Source organism: Anabrus simplex, chromosome 3, assembly GCF_040414725.1.
Source record: "Anabrus simplex isolate iqAnaSimp1 chromosome 3, ASM4041472v1, whole genome shotgun sequence".
Lineage (NCBI taxonomy): Eukaryota > Metazoa > Arthropoda > Insecta > Orthoptera > Tettigoniidae > Anabrus > Anabrus simplex.
The window spans coordinates 434360558-434381594 of NC_090267.1; the positions used below are offsets into that span (position 1 = coordinate 434360558).

Here is a 21037-nt window from a genome sequence, read left to right on the forward strand (position 1 = left end):
ATCATATTATCATCACCATCATCAAATTTGTACTACAGTTACCTTCAAGTTATGTGTCAATTCTTAAAATTATTTCATAGTTCCTATAATTATATCAGTTTCGTGTAGTTGCTAATCTTGGTTTAATGTATGAGAAGGCTTTATAGCCTTAACTATGCCAAGCAAAACAAGACAAATAAATAAAGTAACTACATACATACATAAAAAAAACCATACACACACACATATATATAAACCAGTCAACCAATCAATAGCTCACTCACTAACTAATTGCATCTTTCCTCATGTTGAACACTCTACACTTCCGCAATTCCAATTACATGCAGGATTATATCATATGGTGCAAGTAGGGGCAAAAGATCTCTATAGGTCGATGCCCCGAACAAATAGCATTAAAAAAACTAATTGCATAAAAAAGTTGAAGACTCATTGCAAAAATGAAACAAGATATAAAATTCATGCTCTCTGGATTGATGACAGTTTGTTGGCTCTCATTCAGAGAAGAGTTATTTTTCCCTCAAAATTAATGATTATCATATGAATATAATAAACTAAGAAATGTTATACTACACATAAAGATAATATGTTACTTTCTACAACTGTTCTGCAAGAATAACAAACAAATAAGTACTACTTTTTGCACACAACATCTAATATTTGGTTGCATAGCCCTTTGCATTTATCACGGCTGCACACCTTGCAGGCATGGACTGAATAAGGTGTCATATTTTATTCTTAAGAATACTGTCCCAGTCACGTGGAAGGTGTTCAAGAACTCTTGTTTGTTGGTGCATACCTTTATTCTAACACTTTGTCAAGTAGGTTCCACATGTGTATCATCATCCTCCTCCTCCTTTCCCCTATCCAACTCCCACTGGGTCAGGGCATTTATGGCACTTCTCCACCTTTCTTTTTCCTTCCACCATTCCTCTTCCATCATTTTGTCCCAGTCCACATATCTTCTCTTGCATTCCCCTTTATTGAATTGATCCACCTTGTTCTAGGTCTCCGCCTCTTTCCCTCGAACTTCATCTCCGTCACCTGTTGTGGTATTCTTTCCTCTTCCATTCTCTTTGCATATCCAAACCATCTTAGTTTACTCCTATCAATTCTCGTTTTAATCAAATGATCGACATAAAATTATTTCTCTTGAGAAAGCTGCCCTGAATGAGAGTATTTCTTTACATTTTAAATTATGAACTTTACAACCAATTACATGGGGTTTACATTTTGTAGGGTGGTCAGATATGATTCACTCCAGCTCGCAGTGTTTTTAATATGGGTGAGCCTGTGCTCCTATCACTTCTCTCATTTAGGTTTTCCATTCCAACCTCCAGCTCCTTTCTAACATCTTCATTTCTCAGTCTGTCTTTCCTTGTCTTTCTTATCACACTTCTTAGGTATTTCATTTCGCTGGCTTGAATTCTACTCTCCTCCCTACTTGTCACTGTCCAAGTCTCAGCCACATATGGTATGCCTAAACTTGCCACATATGTTCTATAGGGTTCAAAATCAAATCCAGACTACGACCTGGCCATTGAAATGAATTGGCGTATGGCTTTTAGTGCTGGGAGTGTCTGAGGACAACGGCTCGCCAGATGCAGGTCTTTTGATTTGACTCCCGTAGGTGACCTCTGCGTCTTGATGAGGATAAAATGATGAAGACGACACATACACCCAGCCCCAGTGCCAGAGAAATTAACCAATTATGGTTAAAATTCCCAATCCTGCTGGGAATCAAACCCGTGACCCCAGTGATCAAAGACCAGCACGCTAACCATTCAGCCATGGAGCCGGACACTTGGCCATTGTAACATGTTGATTGTTTTCTACTCAAGGTACTCTTGCTCACATTCAGAGCAATGTTTAGGATCACTATTGTGCCAAAAAAGAAAGCCATTGTAGTGGCATATGTTGTTTAACATTAGGTAAGATATTACTGTCCAAATTGTCCCCATAGCTAGGGGACCTTTAGCAGAGAAATATCCCCATAACATGATGTTATCTCCTCCATGTTTTATGGTCGGAATCTGGTAGTGTTGATTAAACCTTTCACTTGTAAGGTGATTAAAGTATCAAATTCCATCTGAAGATACCAAATAATACATCAAATTAAACTTCCTTTCACCACTCTATAATATCTTAGACTAGTCATGGAATGTCCAGCTGCATCATTCTGTTGCAAAAACAAGTCTCTTCCTTCCGTTAGATGAATTAACGAAGTCCTTCTTGCACAGACAGAGAGTAAGCAGACCCTCTTCTTTCATCTGACATATTGTAGCAGAAATATGGACATCTACTCCATAGTTTTGCCTCAGATCAGCAGCAGTTTGTTGTGCTGACATCCAAAGATCTGCTACTACTTGTCTCCTCGAAGTTCTATCTACTCTTCTAGTTGTTGTGGACATCACCTCAGTCTTTTTTCTTTTTGTATCATAAAGATACCAGTTGTCTAGATATTCCAAAAGCATGAACAATTTCTGCCTGCAACATCCCCTCCATCAGAGATAATATTACTGCTTTCCTAAAATTTATGGAGTATTCCTTATGTATATGTTTTGCCATAATTATCATATGTTTAACCATACATCTATAAAATAACAAACATTGCAATTGCCAGAGAAGGATAACACTGATTATATCAACAGATGTTAACACCGCTATTTAAATGTTATTGCCACATTCTGCAACAATAAGTTGTTTCTGCTGCACTGTGGTAAAACACTACAACCTCCCTGCACCATGTTGTCCTACATATTCTGTGTCATGCTGTGTGTGTGTGTTTTTTTTTTTTAAATCTAAATCAGAAAAATAAATTACAACACAACATACAAGAATAATTCTTTGGAGAAGTAGGCAGGCAGGCAGGCAGGCATGCACAGAAGACTCATGTTGCACTTACACAAGATGTAATGAGGAATTTGCACACATTGAGAGCTGTTCGGATTGGATTTGGATCCATCTGTATAGAAGTGGCATAGTAGGTGACGCCCCGAGGAACATAATGACTGTCAAAGTTCAAGTGCTGAAATATAACAATAAAAGATTTGCAATGACACTAGAAATGTAAGTAGCATAATAATGAAGCAGAAATTTACTAACCATACCATAGTTAGCTAACCAGATGAAAGAGAAAGTAGGTAAGTCATGGAAAGGAACAAACATGTGCATATCAAATCATATGTAGAAAGATAGGATTAATGACACAAACACATACAGGAAAAACACAATGACAGGTCAGTGTGGTGAAGTGGGAGAAATAGAAAGAAAATACAAAAGGACAAGGACAACCTCCACAGCTTCACACACCACTGCCTTAAAATAGATTGGCTTTCCTCATCATCCCCAGTTCTTCTACATCCAATCCTTCTCAGCCTAAGTTATCTGAGTCATGAGTTACCATACATAATGAAAATAACACAAAGCCACAATTGTGGAGATTTCATATAGGCTGACTCCTTAAGAGAAATTATAACTCTGTTAGTGTATTGTCTCTCTCTCTCTCTCTCTCTCTGCCATGGTTTTATTCTTTCCTTCTTTGGCACTACTTACATGTCAGATACATCAAAACATTAAATTATCGTGAAATATAATTGCTAACTCATTATAACAATAAATAATTTATACATATAGAAAAAATATTACAATATCTAGAAGAATTATTTTGAATAATGATGCTTGAAAGAAAAGAGTGGCAAGTAAGGTTAATTTCTGTAGTTTCCAATATTTTCGGTTTAAATTTAACTTCTCATCATGACAAGCAAAGTAAGAAGAAATGAATTAAAAACATATAAGAACGTATGAAAATGAAACTCCACAGCCTGTTTCCAGTCATTCGACCAGCTCAGGAATGGAATAGATGAAGCCCCCATCGAGTGGCGATGATAGGAACTGTGCCGGCTGCTGAAGCTTGTCGCACTCCTCTGGGGCAATGATTAATGAATGACAAATGAAATGAAATGGTATTGGAGAGTGTTGCTGGAATGAAAGATGACAGGTAAAACCGGAGTACACAGAGAAAATCCTGTCCCACCTCCACTTTGTCCAGTACAAATCTCACATGGAGTGACCGGGTTTTGAAACACGGAACCCAGCAGTGAGAGGCCGGCGTGTTGCCGCCTGAGCCACGGAAGCTATAAGAATGTATAATATTCCCTCATTTAATTTCAAAATATTTTTGTCAAAAATTATTCTACATTATAGTTTTATCATTATAATGTACTTTGGACTAAGCCATTACACAATTATCATGGATGCCACCACATCGTTTGCATGAAGTCTTAAAAAGTCCTTCAGGAAAATACCAGTGGGAATCCAGTGTGCCATACGGTTCAGTTCATAGGACAATTAATGTGGTATAACGGCAGTCATGGAAACCACACTCTGTCCAAGAGTTGACGCAGGAGGACCGTAACATCAGGATGGAGCTAGCTGAATGCATGCTAGCATGGATCGAAAAGGAACCCGGTATCTTGAATAACATTCTGCGGTCAGATGAAGCAGTGTTGCGTGTGGATGGGTTCATCAACAGCAGTTTTCTCTGTGTGGTTTGGAACTGTTGAAAGCCATGGTTATGGAAGAGTGTGCATGCTTGCCTGAGGACATGCTGAAACAGGTGGCAGGGAACTTTCAAACACACCTGCAAAAATTAAAAATGTTGCAGTTACTGCATTTTTAATAGACTACTGTCAATGAGACCAATTCCCTTTAACTCCTGCAGACATGGGGGGGGGGGGCATTTAAATGCCCAGCAGACAGATCTGAATGGGTTAAATTTAGGCAGAGTTTGCAGAAATAATAATAATTAAAAATGATATTGTTAAGAGAGAAAAAATGTTCCCATAGGAAAATCATCAAAGAAGACAAGGTGCTTAAATACATTAGACTTGTGCTGGTAGTTTGATGAACACAAAAAAGAATACCTGTAAACAACATTTCCAGCACCATGGCATCTCCAAAAGGATGCTGCTAGTGGGATATAAAACCAATAACTAGAAACACTATTATTTCTAGTTTGTTTTCAATGCTGTTTATGTAGTGCTAAAAAAGGTAAAAGCAGTATAATAACCCATTTGAGATCTTCTTCTTGCAGCTTATCCTGTTTCATACAGTGTTGCTGTTTTTAATTAGTCTCTCATATTTCTTTCTGCCCTTTGCCAGTTCCTTCTCCTAGATCTTTCTCCTTGAGGTCTTCTCGGATAACTCAAGCCATCTTTTCTTACGCTATCTTCTCATCCTTTTGCCTTCAACTTCCCTCAATCTCACAAGCATCCTTCGGTCACAGAGCACTCCTGTTATTTCTTCCTAGTTTTCCCCAGACAGCCTGAATCCAGCTACTTACTTGTTTCTTTAAGTTTCCACCCTCTTTGATAACAATTGATCCCAGGTACTTGAAGCAGTCCATCTTTTGATGTTGTCTCCATCTAGCCTCAGGCCATTTCCACCTTCTCTGATCTGAAGATAAAGATATTCAGTCTTACTTCTGATTATCTTTAGTCGTCTTTCTTCCAGAACAGTTCTCCATTTCACTAGTTTCCCTTCTGCCGCTAGATGTCGAAAGGGAAGTCTCTTTATTAATGTTGAAATTGGTTAACGCCAATATACAAGAGACTACAATCGCTCCTTCCAGCTAATATTTAACACAGCTGCTTACCATCAAGCACTCTTCACTTGTGCTTTTAGAAGACTACAGTTTTATCTCTTCACACGATAGTTACAACAGTCTCACCATTTTTATATTATTATAAACTCCACTTGTTCTAAGCAGCAGAAACGTCTCTTTACTATTTTTAAAATTGTGTTTAAACTCCACTCAGAGTTATTAACTACATTCTTCATCATTATCCTGGTGCTTGAACTGTTCAAAACCCGATAATTTTATCTAACACCCTCAACCATCACAAGGCCCCGCTTTACTTGTTCCAACGTAACAATTTGATTATAAACTTCACTTGAAGTGAGCAACGGTAACGTCTCTTTACTAGCTTTAATATGTTTTAATACTCCGTTTGGAATTATCAACCACATTTTTTTCTTTTATCATTATTCTAACGCCCTCAACCTCCACAGGGCGCCACATTACAAGGTTTAACGTAACAATTTACGTTCTTATAAAATTACCAGTATACAATTTGTTACCAATTTTTAAACAAGGACATTCAAGAAAGTGTATAAATTTACGACTATTTGTTTTTTGTTTTTTAAGACTTTATTAAGGCTTCATTTTAAGAATATCATAACTATTGTTAACCATTTGCTCACCATTTGAAGCACATTTCCAACATCATCCTCACATTCATACGTAATTTTAATACAATCAGGTACTTGATTAATTACCTTTCAGATTGAGATTAAGGCTGAAGATGCCCTTAATTAAAGGGCAAAACATGTCCCTATAATTTTATTCAAGATTTAATTTCTTAATATGTATTGAATAGGTGGAATAAATAAATGTTAATATTTATTTGACTTCATTGTACATTTCAATACAGACCAAAATATGAGAATTATAACATGTAAAATAAGAAAGGATTTAGCATCGATCCCTGATGGACTCTCACTTTCACTTCAAAATTCTCTGAAGCTGCTTACCTATTTGAGATCAAGTGAAGAAAATTACAAGTTAAGAGACCTTTTCATTAAATATTTTGACATCTCAATGCTTTGTGACTGTGTTTACTCATCAGTCAATTTATAACTGTTCAGTTCTTCAGTCTGACGAAATTAATTTTGAATAAATAAATGTATAAACTATCTGAAAATAAAATATCATCTATTCAAGAAAAAAATTGTAACAAAATTACACCTGAAAAAAACTGTTCTTTTTAAACTTGTAAGTCAACAGTTAGTTTTAGATTCTAAGCTTAAAAGACAATCTCAGTCCTTAGTGCAAAATAGCTTGTTACATATTAAATGTCCAAATATAAACAAGGTGATGATTAAGAAAGAAGGACTTACAGCAATGATTTCTCGGAAGTAGAACTCACTGTCATTGTTGCTAAGGACCCCACCAATATTGAAATATGTAGGGTTCTTGGACTCAGCCACAAGATATGGAGGCATGAACAGAGCTGCCAGTATCACCAACAGAAACAGGGCCAGTAAGTTCATGTTTGCCTGAAAGGAAAATTTACAAGTTATAACAACATTACATCAGTACAGTGTCTGCAACAGCTGTTCGTAAAGATCTACTCACCACAAAGGAGCTGTGATAACAGGGAAATCAGTATAACTTCCTCTTTAAACCATAATCATCACCTCAGACAGCAAAATAACCAACGACAAAAACTGGGTGATAATTAATTTAATATCATGAGGTTTAAATAGTTAGTACCTGCTTCTCTGTTGACTGTTGAAGCCATTAAGGATGCAATGTCAGTAGATAAGACAGATATACAGCCACTTTAGTGAACTTGAAAACTTTTACATTGTTGACACATGAGAACAGAGCAGTGGTTTGCAAACTTCTGACAATGACAGAAAGGTAGCCTATATGAAAATCTTGCTTTTCATAATGTACTGTACATAAATTACACCTAATGCCTTAAATAATGTCCTTTATTTCAACAACACTATTTTATTTCAATAAACACTTAAATTTATCATTCTCACAGCTAAAATATATTTGAATTTACATAATACATACATTCTTAACATTCTTTAGTCACCTGTTTTTGTTTTGACTAACTATGGGCCAGGTTAATTTGAATTCAGCATCATCTGTTTCTGGGCTTTAATCCTTGCCCAGTATGGTACTTCTCCATCCTTTCACTCTGCCATATCCTCCTTTCTTCTGTCCAAAGCACTTGGGTACGGAATCTAATCTTTTTCCTTGAAACTTCTTGGTGGCCTTGATCCTCAACTTGTAAGCATTCCCTGTTGCTGATTTCTGTTACTTGTATTCCTATTTCTTACAGGTCCTTCTTCACCTCCTGATACCAGCCCACTGACTGTAATTTTTCTGATCTCAAAAAATATTTTCTGACTGATCAGTCTTCCCGGATTCGTTGTATAGATACGTCTAAAGAACATGGCTCTCTTCTTCCAGATGGTATCTGAGATCTTTGCCACCTTGAGAGATAATTCTTGGTTTCTTTTCTGTCTATATGATCCATCCTCTGTTCTTTGGGGTCCGATAATCTTCTTCAGAAGCTTTCTCTCCACCAGTTCCAACTTCTTGACCAATTCTGTTTTTATCAGGTTCAAACATTTAGGTACATATAAAGCCTCTGAGAAGATCACTGTCTGGTAGCGTAATTGTTTCATTTACAAGAGATCAAGTTGAAAGTACACAAGTCCTCTGTATCAAGTGTGTAGTGAAATTAGCCGTTTATGTGGCAGTATTAAGACAGCAGTAGGAATTGATTGAAACTTCTTAATTTACTGTTTTAATTTTTTGTTGTTGTATAACATTTTATTTTGTTTGGACCTTTTGCACTTGGAAGAATTCTGTCTTAGAAACTCTTTTTTATGTGTTGTATCAAAATTATCATTTATCTGTGAATTTTAATATTTTCGTTTGTTATCAAAATTTGTGAAACGGCTACACGTGCAGTTCTAGAAGCGCGTTTCCTGTTACAGGTACGTAAACAGACTTTTTTTCGAACATTTATCAGCAAGAAGGAAAAGAGTTTTGATTGGAGAAAAGATGAAATGTAATTGGTGAATGTGAAAGTCGAGGGTAAATTCTAAATTCTCATTGGTTCCTTTTTGGTGGGTGCACCATTTCCTGTTTTTGGATCTAAAGGCGGGATTCCACTGAGGCAACATTTGGGCGACATGGAGCATGCGGCTGGCAACAAATGTTGCTCTTTGTAGCATGCGGCTTGTTGTCAGTCGGGCACAAAAGATGTGGTATGCTACATGTGTTGCCGGGTGTAGCATGCGTCACTTGTGGAGACTTGTCGCCAACTACAAACGTTATTCCATCAAGGCAACCAAGACAACAGTTCCTCACTCGACTTTGACCGGCTGGTGACAGCTATACTTCCTTGTTTCGAATTTCTCAACCTATCATCTCACGAATCATCCCGGAAATGTGCATGGCGCGGAGTGATCCAAGCTGATAAAACATGGAGCCCTTGGCAAACAAACCAAGTCGGAATTTTCAAGAGGCGAAAGCCATTAGTGATGATTTTTTGGAATACTTTGTCAGATGAACGTCGTGTACCATTACAGAATCTGTATGCCTAGAGGTACGGGAAGATTTAGAAACTTCTTGTTCACTGGAATTTAATGATATTTTAAAATTTAAAATGTAGTAGTTTTAAGCAGAATATCCTAACCCTATTTTGATTATTTTACCCCCTTATAGTTCACATTTCTAATACAGTTATACTAGGCTAATGAAAGATAATTCGTGGCAACTATGACAATAAGTAGACAAAAATACCATGGCACTACAGCCCTTGAAGGACCTTGGCCTACCAAGCGACCGTTGCTCAGCCCGAAGGCCTGCCGATTACGAGGTGTCGTGTGGTCAGCACGACGAATCCTCTCGGTCGTTATTCTTGGATTTCTAGACTGGGGACGCTATCTCACCGTTAGATAGCTCCTCAATTCTAATCACGTAGGCTGAGTGGACCTCGAACCAGCCCTCAGGCCCAAGTAAAAATCCCTGACCTGGCCGGGAATCGAGCCCGGGGCCTCCGGGTAAGAGGCAGGCATGCTACCCCTACACCATGGGGCCGGCAATAAGTAGACAGAGTGAGGAAGAAAAAGACTATGATGAAACAGTGTTGGAAGACTGCGTAATTAGAGTAGCGGCGAAGAATATCCGAATAAAAAGTAGATTAATTGTTGTGTGCTAACAGTGTAGAAAAGAGAACCATTTGCTGTAATGCTATTAAACGACGTGTTTACGAGAAATCCATAGGCATGGAAATGCCATAATATACTGATATGTAGATTTATTATTATTATTATTATTATTATTATTATTATTATTGTACAATAATGTTATTGGCTTCAAGTCCCATTAACTACTTTCACGGTTTTCTGAGTCGCCGAGGTGCCGGAATTTAGTGCAGCAGGCGTTATTTTACGTGCCAGTAAATCTACCGACACAAGGCTGACGTAGGTCTACTAGAACACCTTCAAATACCACCGGACTGAGTTAGAATCGAACCTGCCAAGTTTATTATTGTTGTTGCTGTAGTTAGTACTATGATGTCATTAAATTCTATTTTAATAGTTATCTCTAATTTATTTATTTCTAGTGCAAACTATTGCCAGTACTAATAAGGATAAAACCAGGAACTGAATAATAATAATAATAATAATAATAATAATAATAATAATAATAATAATAATAATAATAATAATAATAATAATAATAATAATAATGGCTTTACGTCCCACTACCTACTTTTACGGTTTTCGAAGATGCCGAGGTGCCGCAATTTAGGCCCGCAGGAATTCCTTTAAGTGCCACCAACACGAGGCTGACGCATTTGAGCACCTTCAAATACCACCGGACTGAGCCAGGATCGAACCTGCCAAGTTGGAGTCAGAAGACCAGCGCCTCAACCGTCTGAGCCACTCAGCCCGCTGGGCATTGAATAAATCACAATTTTATTTACAAAAGTTCATAAGCAGTTAACTTATTTCATTTATTAGAAGAAAACAGTAGCATAAAATCAATTCATCTCACGTTCCTCATTGTAACTTGACGTTTGGAGCATCGATGTCAAGAAGAAAGGCAAGTAGATTATACGCGAACCACAGATTTCTTCTCAATGGAAAAGCAACACCAGTTTTCATTTTCTGAATTTTTTATGCTCTCGGTGGAAAGCTGAACGCATTTTTAAAATTTTCTTCAGTTCGTGGACACTGCAGTCATATTTTTCTGGGGACCGTTTTGACATATACTTTCTTTTCTACTGTTTTTATAATCACTCAATGTTACATTCCGCAATTCCGGAGCATTGTGATAATCCCCAATTAAATTCGCAGTGTTTTCAATAGCTCACTTCATCTTGTTGCACGGAAATTGTAGCACCGATCCACACACTGTTGGATCCATTGCGACACTGTGCGACAAGCATATTTTTGAGGCATGCGGCACCAGAGAGTGTTCGACAGATGGCAACATGTCTCATGCCACACAGCCGCACGCTACATGTCGTGCCGTGTTTCCTCAATTGAAAGTCGACTGCAGCATGCTTCACTGTCGCATGCTCCATGTCCCCCAAATGTTGCCTCAGTGGAATCCCGCCTTTACGCCGCTCCTTCCTTAGCAGCGAGATAGGATCTCTGCTTTGATCATCTGACCATCTTAGAGAGCGGACGTGCTCCTCCTTCGGTCCCGTCATGGGATACCTGATCCCAGACCAACTCCACGTTCTTGCCTGTTTCTATGTTTATTTCGATGTTTAACTCCATTTAAATGTAATAATTTATTTTTCTTGTGCAGGAGTTTATCCTCGAGACTCACGTTCACTGCTAAAATTTGTCGAAATGGTTTAGCTTTTCAGCTAAGATCTTCTACCTTTTATTTTGGAGGTAATTCCATTTTTTAACCTTGTAATTAATAATGTACCGTAATTAACTTATCCCTCGGGTTTGCCTCCCTGTATTTCCGTGTCGCCTTACATAAGTACTTAAAGTCTATGCTAATTATCTGAAGTGTTTTAGGTAGTGATGCAAGTTTACTGTACCTCTGTGTTTGGTCTTATTTCTTCTTTGTGTAGATTGGGATTAGCCCTCATTTTAATCGTCTTGTATCGCTGGATAATTTACTTCCATTCAAACCTGTGATTAAATTTCTTTTGTGGATTGCGCATGTCTGCAGGCACGGTTAACACGTAAATTTACCTTTTGTAAATAACCTACTGAGTTTTTGACTTGTTCTTTCTATTATGAGTTTTGCTTTGTTTCCTTTTTTTCTTGAAATAAATGTGTGTAATCCAAGGGCAATTATCCTCTACATTTTCCTCCTTCGCAAAAGACTACGTTCCACTACATCTAAGGTTTCCATGCTTTTTTCCACATCCATGTTATAGTTGTTACGTTTCCTAACCTGTTGTTTACGTTTTGTTTTGCAATGTTTTTTTCAATCTTAAATTCGAAGCCAATTATATTATAAATAAAAGAAGAAGAAAACCTTAAGTTTTGATTTTACTGTGTTTAAACAAATACGTTAATACACTAATACTGGACAGCTCTATCTCAACAGCATTGAGTGGAGTGCGAATAGCGATCGTGGTGACATCTAGCGTGTTGGTGTGAACTGTATACTTGTCTATGCTACAGTTGAGAGGAATGCATCTACACTAATTGGAAATATTTTTTGTTAAAATAATTGAACAATCGTAATAATTAAGGATGACATTTTAAAATATGAAATGCCTCGTTCATAAACCCCCAAATGAGCATTACGTCAGCCTCACCTTTTGCTATATCTTAAAAATTATAAAGCATAATGTGTATGAGGATCCACCCAGCCTCTGGGAAGAATATTTTAACAACTACTCTCTCCTCATCTGTCCTTTTCCCAATTACATGGCACAGCACTTTGTATGGACTTCGCCTATTTTTACGGCCGGGTGCCTATCCTAACAGCAATCATATGTGGAGGGGTATATAGGTACCGTGCTCACTATTGCCTGTTTCTGTGGTTGTTTCTCGTGTGATGTATTAAATATATTTGAAGATGCGTATGAAATAATAATAATAATAATAATAATAATAATAATAATAATAATAATAATAATAATAATAATAATAATAATAATAATAATAATAATAATAATAATAATAATAATAATAATAATAATAATAATAATAATAATAATAATAATAATAATGTTCTTACAGTAAAAAAAGGCGGACCGGATCCCAAACTCATGGCTTTCAATTTTCAATTTCAAGACTACGGCAATAAACATTGCGCTACAGGTCCATAGGTTCTTGATTGTGAAATTTATGGTACTGTTTAACAATGATGCCCCTCAAGTTTGAGTATGGTTAATTTGTTAATGTTATTGGTTTTACGTCCCACTAACATTTCAGTACAGTATTTGATTGATTTCTTAATATAAGGGGGCAAAGAATGTATCCTCAACACAGATGCGAGGCCATTACTCCTTTTTAATACTTGCGTTCCTTATCAGTTCCCATGCCATTATGTTGCTGGGTAATTTGTTCAGCGCATAACACTTTTCTTGGAATATAACTGCAATGTAAGATTATTTAGTGACAAATACGTATACAGTCATGATATACAACACGCAAATGCGCCAAGAAACATACCGATGGCAATATGTTATTGAAGAGTTGGTCACACCAAGCCATGTAGGTAGCAGGACTAACAACTTTCTCGCTGAAAACAGAAAGCTCTCCGGTATTGGTGTATTGCAGTATTCCATAACGTTATTATTATTATTATTATTATTATTATTATTATTATTATTATTATTATTATTATTATTATTATTATTATTATTATTATTATTATTATTATTATTATTTTATTTGTGTAATCAAACAGTACCGTAACGGTTACATTGCTAGCCAAGACCGTGGTTTTGTAAACGAAGGATTAATAGATGATAATTGACCCGAACTAACCCTAAAATTAGGTAAAATTGTAAATTCAACTTAAATACCAATCTTGTATTTTTTTTCCCCTTCCTTTCATGATGTCTCGAGCCGTTCTTACTCCTTCTCATTTGAGGAAGGATGAATATACGCTACGAACTCCGGATTCGTAACGTAAATCCTGCAAGGACTGTTAGGGACGATGTGAGTTTATTAGCTTCTTCTCTTTGTATTGTATTGTATTGTATTGTATTGTATTGTATTGTATTGTATTGTATTGTATTGTATTGTATTGTAGGCTATTTTATTTCATCCAACTGATCATATAGTGATATGGGACACGTCAATAATCATATTTACAATCACAAAGGATAGCACAGTAATATACATGCCACGGGAAATAAAGAGAAATATACAGTGTGGTAAAGAGGCACATATTTAAAAAAAAGCGATACATAAGTTAATTTTCTAGAGCTAAGTATTCTTCAATAGAATAAAAACAATGGTTAGAAGCAAATTTGAATAATTCTTTCTTAAATTTTGAACATGATTTTATATGCTTAATGTAGTCTGGCAAATGTACTCCTGCATAACTCAAACTTGATTCATATAGCTTAGTTTTGTGTGATTCTATGTGTAGACTGTGTCTATTTCTAGTATTATACCTCTGTTCAACGGTGTTTATGGTGAAACTGTTTATTATCGGCACACTTTATCTGGATGCATTTACATCCTAGTGCTGAATCGGTCGACCTCGGCAATCTTCGAGATTCGTACTGGCAACCTTTGAAACACAAACTATGAATCGCTTAAGCATCGTTGTGCGACATCTGGCGTACACTTTACGTACTAGTACTGTTGTTGTGTACACAGCAAAGCCCAACTATAGAGTTCATGCTAGGAACAAGATTCGCATCGAGAAATGTTATACTGTATAATGTTATATAATGTGTATGTAACACAGTTGTTGGCTTAAGATAATAACGGTTTAGAAAATTCATATCGATCTATCATATTCGCGATTCAATTCAGATTTCATTTTCATTCAGTTGGCAGCACTACCGGAACCGGGACAGCTCCCTCCTTACTCCTCATTCTTGTACACAAATGCACCCAGATAAAGTGTGCCGATAATACATTCTCCTTCATATATACAAGTGTATGGAAGATATAAAGGCTAGGCAATGGTAAAATAAAATAAAGTTTAAAGTATTTCTTGCAGCTTGTCCTCCTGCCGACATCGGGCATTTCCCTAATTATTGTCTTTTGTAACTTAAATATGACTTATCTGTATTGTGAATTTCCCCAGTAAATGATTCCATACTTAATAAGGGATAGACATATGCAAAATACATTATTAGGCAAGCCTCTAAATTAAAACTATTGTTCAAAGACATTATCATAAAACATAGTTTACTAAGCTTTTTCCCTACGAACTCTGTACATTTTTGCCAGGTTAATGATTCATCCATTCACAAGCCAAGAAACTGTGTTGATGATGAGAACACAACTATGGTCTCTCCAAATGATATTGGACTAATTTCCATATTTAGATTAATCTTATGGTGAAATCTAATCACAGAAGTTTTTGTTTACTTAAAATTAACTTATTATCTTCAAGCCAGCTCAGGATATTACTCACTATATTGCCTTCCTTTAATTCTAATCCTTCAGAACTTTCATCAGCTACAAAAACAGTAATATCATCCGCAAACAAAGTTAATTGCACTCCTTGAATAGCATCGACAATTTGGACGATATCATTAATAAATACCGTACTAAAGATAATAATGGTCCCAAAACGGACCCCTGTGGAACACCATGACCTATATATCTGGCACAGGCATACACATTCTTCATGACATATTTGCTCAAATCAGTACCGGTATATATGTCAACAATCTGTCTTCTATCTCCTAAAAATGATTTGGACCAGTTATAGGCCTTTCCCCGAACTCCATACATGTATAGCTTTTCTAAAAGCAAGCTGTGGTTAATTCTATCAAAAGCTTTTGTTAAGTCTAAGAAAATACCCAAACATGCACCCTTCCCATCTAGTGTGTCATATATACGTTCAATAAAGTTAATGAATGCTGTGGTAGTTGATCTATTTTTACGAAAACCATTTTGACAACCAGCTAATATATTATGCTTCTCTAAGAATGATAATAGTCTATCGTACATAATTCTTTCCAGTATTTTGGAGAATACAGAGGGAGGCAGACAGGCCTATAGTTACCAGCGTCTTCCTCACTACTCTTTTTATGTATCGGAACAACTTTGGTTACCTTGAATTTGTCTGGAAATTTACCAGTGGTTAGTGACAAATTTATCAAATAACAGAGACGCTTGTTTATGTATTGGGAACAGCATTTAATAAGGCAGTTTGAATAACCATCTAAACCAGAAGACTTCTTTTTACTCATCTGTTTTATTAACTTCTCTATCTCCTGCTCAGTCACAGGAGTAAGAAACATGGATGATACCATTACTGTGAACTGTATTCATGTTTGTTCTTGCCATTGATGTTTGAAAATTTTCCGTTAACCTCAAAACAGCTTCTAGAAAATTGTTACTAAAGATTTCTGCAACTTCTTCTGGATAACTGACATCTTTCCCTGCATTTTTAACAGCAATATTCTTTTTTAATGGAACTAGAGTACCTTTCTCCCTTTTTTATAATGTTCCACATATATTTAGACCTGTTTTTGGAATTTTTAGCTCATTCTTATTATGCAATCTTTTGGCAGCCTTCAAAACTTCTCGATATATGTTATTATATTTCTTATAATAATACTTCAATTCAGATGAGGTGTTATTCCCTTTCACACATTTGCATAAAAACCTTAATCGTCTACTTTAATTTCTAATTCCTGTTGTAATCCACCAATTCCTATAATTCTTTACAATTACCCTTTTGACTGGTATTGCTACTTAATAATAATAGTTGAACAAACCCAAAAACTCACTGAAGGCCTCATTAGTTGAGTTATTTCTATATGCACTCTCCCAAGTTTCCTTGGCCAATAACTGGTTAAAATATGAAGAATTTTCCTTGTTAAACAATCTAGTTTCTCCGTAAATTACATTTTTAATTTTTAAATTACAGTTTCCTATTACCCTAAAATTTAGATGCACAGTTTGAGCAAAATGATCTGAAAAACCTGTATCATAATCTTCTATTTCATAATTCCAAATTTCCTCACTCAATACAACTTGATCTACTGCTGACTTTGTATCCCCAGATATTCTAGTTGGTTGATTTACAACTGCCTTTAGACCATACAATGAAAGCAACATTTCTAGCCTTTGCTGACCTCGCCCACCATTATTCCCTAAAAAATCTACATTAAAATCGCTCATGATTATTACATTTTGTTCTTATCCTGTAGGTCATCTAAAATAATTTCAATATTATTATATAAAGTTTCAAAATTACTAGATAGATTTCTATAAATGCATATAGGTATTAACTTATAATCCACTAGTTCAACAAAGCTAGCCTCGAAATGCTCCGCTACATTCAGATATTCAAATGTATCCAACTGCTTACATTTGATATTATTATTCACATATATACACGAACCTCCATACTTCATTTTATTTCTACAAAACTTACTTGTAAGAGCATAACCTTCTAATACAAAGTTTGAAATTTCATCCTCTATCAACCAATGTTCAGTTAAACCTAAAACATCATACCCTCATAGGTTATTTGCCAACAGAACCTCCATACTTAGAATTTTATTTCTTAAAGATTGAAATCTGATGGAACAAATATAGCTCTCCCTTTAGATTATTACTATTGCTACCTTTTACCTTAAAACATCCTTCTCTAGTAATACTGGTCGTTTCCTTATCCTACTTGACGTTCTTATTTCTGGTTGTTTAGCTTGCCCTCCTTCAGTTTGTCCTGATGGTGCTTCATCATCCAACTTCTCCAGTAACTCCTCTCCTCGTACATCCAAGTGACTGCTACTGACAACTCCTCTCCTCGTAAATCCAAGTGACTGCTACTGACGAGCTCAGTGGTTTCCTTACGAGTTTTCCCTCAGTACTCAGTGCTTTCTGGTATTACTGTCTCTGATGACTGAGGTAGAATCACATTAATCGCTTTCAGCTGATTTTTTTCTCCTGGGCATCCTTCTGTAATGGTAGCAGTCACTTCAACTACTTCCTCAACTCTTCTTACTTTCAATACCTGCAAATGTTCTGCAACTTCCTCATCTTTATTGAACAGCAATGGTATGGTATTATTCATGATAGTTATTCCTGTGGTCTGTCGTATTTTTTCCTTACCATATTACATAGCTGCTTTTTCCCTCTTCTGCTAATATGCATGCCATGATTTGTGAAATATCCTCGATCCATATTGCCCATACCAATTATTTCTGTCTGTATCATCAACTAACTTATTTACACAAGACTATTCAATTAAATCATATCGATCTGGAATATTACATTGTGGTCTTTAATTTGCAGAGTGCTTTCTTCACCCCAGAAATCTCATTTGATGCTTCACTCCTATCAATATAATTCGTCCCTGCCAGAATAACCACGTAGTCATTCTCATTAAGCGTTTCCATCTCTTCAAGTATCTGACTTAAGATCCTCTTTGAACAGAGCACCTGGCTTGACAAAACCTACAACTTCAGTCCCCGGTTGCATATCCCCAAGTTCGACAGCAATACCCCAACCATGGCTATCACCGTACACAACTACCTTACATTCTTTCTTCCTCAACTCCAGTGCAGGCTTCTTTGTAATGGCTGGAACGTTATTAATTTTTACACAGTCGTCTTCACTAGAGGTAATTGATTCAAGGACCTGGAACTTTTTCCTTAATTCAATACCTAGGTCTACGCCCCGATCATGATTAGTTTTAGGCCTACTGTTGCAACACCTCATAATTACTTCCGACCATGTCTCAGACTGCACTTCATTCACACAATTTAAACTAAGTCTATTACGTTTAATACTTTCAATATTTTCTCTTAACATTCGAATAATTTTATCCCTTGAGGTCAGTTCGGATAATAAATTAACACAGTCAACACACTTTCCCGATTCCGCATGCACGATGCGTGCGTCACATACACAACACTTCGCGAATTATTTTCCCTTTGCCCTATGTCCTGATCCACTTCCACTGGTATTTGACACCTTCTTCTTCCCGTCATTAAATTCTATGCATTCACTACTTTCCATTAAACTATTACATTTCTGAAAATTGTCAACAGCTTGAGGAGCAACACGACCAGCAGGTGCCATGTTTGACAGTTCTTGAGTTAACTGAAGATGAATTGCGTGAGACTTAGGCCATGATTAAGGATAAATTGCCTGGGTTTAAAGCTATAATTTTGTTTTTTTCATTCTTATGATCCCCCAGAAAATTAATTAATGCGGGTTAAAGGCCAATTACAGCATTACACGGATCGTATCCGGGATATTTGCCTCTTGATTTGCTGGAAAATGAGCGACAGGAGTGCGAATAATTGTTGACATTATTTTTTGAATTATTTGATAAAATTGTAAATTTGCTTGAAGGGTTGTCTAATTCGATATCTGCTGTTCAAGTTTCTTCCTCTTCAGGATTTTGTTACAGTGACTGTAATTACCTAATGATTGAATCTCCAGTTGTTCCTCAAATAAATGAAAGTGTTTCTCCCATTTTTATTTCTAAAGCTTCTCAAGCATGTGCCGTGGTCACAAGTGCTGATGATGTTATTCAGGAATATCGTCCTAACCTTTCACACGTAGGTAATATTGTTACTTCTAGTAATGTCACCCAGATGTTCAATCCTTCTTGTAGGCCTATTACTCGAGTGTATCATTCTAGTGAGGGTAACGTTTCCCAGGTTTCTTCTTCTACTCTCTTTTCGAGTGCTTCTGTGTCTATAACTTATGCATGTAATGTGCCTTCTGCACATGTTGGCATGCCAGCCAATATTCGATGGCACTTATTATTTGTAACTCTATCGTTTCTCAGTGTCAACCTACCTTTGCTGCACAACTTGCTTCTCGTGCGATAGTGCATAACTATTCTCCTATCCAAGTGCCATTCATACCAAGTGTTCCTTGATTTGCTTGCTTTGTCCATTGTTGACAAGCTGTATATTCAGGAAACTGATGGTTATTATTTTATGGTAATAGGTCATCTCTCTCTCTCTCTCTCTCTCTCTCTCTCTCTCTCTCTCTCTCTCTCGCAAGACATATCGTTGTTCCGTGCATATAGTTTGACACTGCCTTCAGTGTGCTAAGGTTCAATGCAGATGTAAAGGAGATTCTCTCCGATGTACAACTCTACCTACTAGCATATCTTTGCTGATGATGATCCCATGCAAGTATATCCAAGCCTTTTCATTGTAGCCAGTTTTTGAGTCATTACAGGACTGAATGTTGTCCTTGAATGTTTTACTAGATATACCGTATGATTGAATATATATGCTCAATACTCCTAAGTAATAGATAGACCTACATTTATTATAAAAGACCTGCTCATTCTACCAGAAACACTGTCTGTGCCAGCAAATCCCCTCTCAGCCACCGAGCGTTAACCTTTGGTCTGTTTGAAGCACCTAGGCTCCAGTTGGGTATGTCAATATGCCATGCTTAGAATCATCATTTAGTGACAGGAAGTAGACTGCCACGATTTATTATTGTGTTCCAGATTTACTATTATGTTCCACACTAAGGGAAAAGGTAAACAAGTGCCCTTCCATGAGTTTAATAGAGAAATAGTTGAATGCTATTTCCTGCCTAGGTAAACACTGGTGCCTATTTGTTTCATGCTTTCATTAAACATGCTCATAGATCCTCTAATATGAATATAGGCTATGACCTCTCAGTTAAAGCTGATGAAACTTATGTAATTATTGTATATGCAACTATACGCACATCCATCCATTTTAGATGAATGCGGAAACTGTGGGACCCATCTGACTGCTCTGTTGTCTGGAGTGCACATTTTATTGTCAATATTATAAAAGTGGAACCACAAAACGATATCTAAAATCAGGAAGCATGCCACCAGTTTTCCCAACTACCTTAAATACAAAACAGAGAAGTGCGAGCAACTAAGCAGCCAGTTGAAATGAAGCCATGAACAGCCTAACTGTAACGAAGGGGAAAAACAAAGGTGCAGTGGAAATATTACCACCAGCGTGTGCAACGACAATGATGCTATAGATCATGATGGTGTAGGTAGCAATATTGTACCAAAAACAGACACTACTGTCCAAACTGATTTTCAAGCTCTTATTGTTTATAATTGCAGAGAAATCAGTAATTTAAAACGTGCAAATCGTTGACTCAGTTATAAACTGAAATTCTTGTGGGATACTGTAAAGAAACTGAAAAGGCAACACGGTGAGAGTCATGAAAAGTTCAAAAATACGACTAGAAACAAATTGAAAACCAGTAGACCTGATATGGGCTTTCGGGGCTTATTCCGTGTCATGAAAACAAGGTGAAGGTATTTACGTTTCGCAGAGAACTT

The 21037-nt window shown here is 36.5% G+C and overlaps 1 protein-coding gene across 1 annotated transcript in view; it reads right to left on the reverse strand.

Moving 5' to 3' along the window:
• The window catches only part of Nmdar1 (NMDA receptor 1), a 98786-nt gene extending 80986 nt beyond the window's left edge, over window positions 1–17800 (reverse strand). Inside the window, exons 1-3 of the mRNA XM_068226863.1 lie at window positions 17618–17800; window positions 6958–7116; window positions 2903–3025 (exon numbers count right to left, since the gene is read on the reverse strand). Coding sequence (XP_068082964.1) covers window positions 2903–3025; window positions 6958–7116; window positions 17618–17800 — 465 coding nt within the window. The remainder of the gene's footprint in view (window positions 1–2902; window positions 3026–6957; window positions 7117–17617) is intronic.
• Window positions 17801–21037: the final 3237 nt, after the last annotated feature.